Consider the following 1,060-nt stretch of genomic DNA (forward strand, 5'->3'; position numbering starts at 1 on the left):
CAGCTTCTTCTTTCTTGTTACAATCTTCAGCCACCTTGATTGGCTGGTCTGGGTCGAAATAATTCCCACACAGACACACGAGAGTTTATTCAGTTCTGGCAAAAATGTGATGGGTATTATGCTAGGATTTAATCTAATGTTTTGAAAGATTATGTTTGCACTGGTGGTGAGGTGAGCCTACTGCTTCCTCATGCTTGGTAGTGTCTTCCTACGGCAGCTCCATAAGCAGTGAATAACAGCAGAATCTGCAGTGTGAGTGATGAACCAGCTGGCACAGAAATTCCCATTCCCATAGCAGGTCTGAACCTGAGATAACACATGTTCTTTGATTCTTAACCCAAACTTTGTTTTATATTAAAAAAAATGTATTACAAAGTGTGACAGTGACGCACAAGGTGAGGCGACATTTTAATAAGCCTGAGCAGTGTCCAAGCACCAGAAGACAACATTGCCATCTTTCGGGGCTGTTTAACAACAGCTGTGAAAAAAGAGCCATCAGAGAGCATACAGCTTGTCACCTAATGGGCACAAGTGCTATAGGTGATGATGACAAGCTAAATTTCATATTTACAGTCATGTGACAAGATGTGCACCATGAAAATTGACGACAAACAGCAAATTATGAGAACATCATCTCACTTCATAGGTCATTCGTTCAAATATATCGCCTTTATCTGTGGGCATTGTTTGAAAAAACACACACACACACACACACACACACACACACACACTTATTTTTTCATATGACTGTATCATACAAAATTTTAGATTGTGCAACAATATTTTTGAAATATATCTCATAGAGACCTAAAAGCAAGCTCTCCCTGTCATATCTTCGAGCTACACAGAATCAGAAAGTTGGTGCATATAATTACTGTGACTGACTTACCTCTTCTGCTGCAAACTTTAAAACTGCAGTAAATGGCGTACATTCAGGGACACTCAGGCTGAAGAATAAATAAAAGGAAAATTAGGTTATCTAGAAGAAATATAAATGCTCACTTTATTTTGGAAAGGGCTCTGTACTCTGAAACATCTAACATAGTCAGCTTTTACCTTC

General features: G+C 38.9%; 1 protein-coding gene across 1 annotated transcript in view; it reads right to left on the reverse strand.

Moving 5' to 3' along the window:
- The window catches only part of UFM1 (ubiquitin fold modifier 1), a 29,779-nt gene that overhangs the window by 11,538 nt on the left and 17,181 nt on the right, over nucleotides 1–1,060 (reverse strand). The window contains exon 3 of the mRNA XM_072398656.1: nucleotides 890–947. Within this exon, the coding sequence (XP_072254757.1) occupies nucleotides 890–947 (58 nt within the window). The remainder of the gene's footprint in view (nucleotides 1–889; nucleotides 948–1,060) is intronic.

Source organism: Pyxicephalus adspersus, chromosome 1, assembly GCF_032062135.1.
Source record: "Pyxicephalus adspersus chromosome 1, UCB_Pads_2.0, whole genome shotgun sequence".
Lineage (NCBI taxonomy): Eukaryota > Metazoa > Chordata > Amphibia > Anura > Pyxicephalidae > Pyxicephalus > Pyxicephalus adspersus.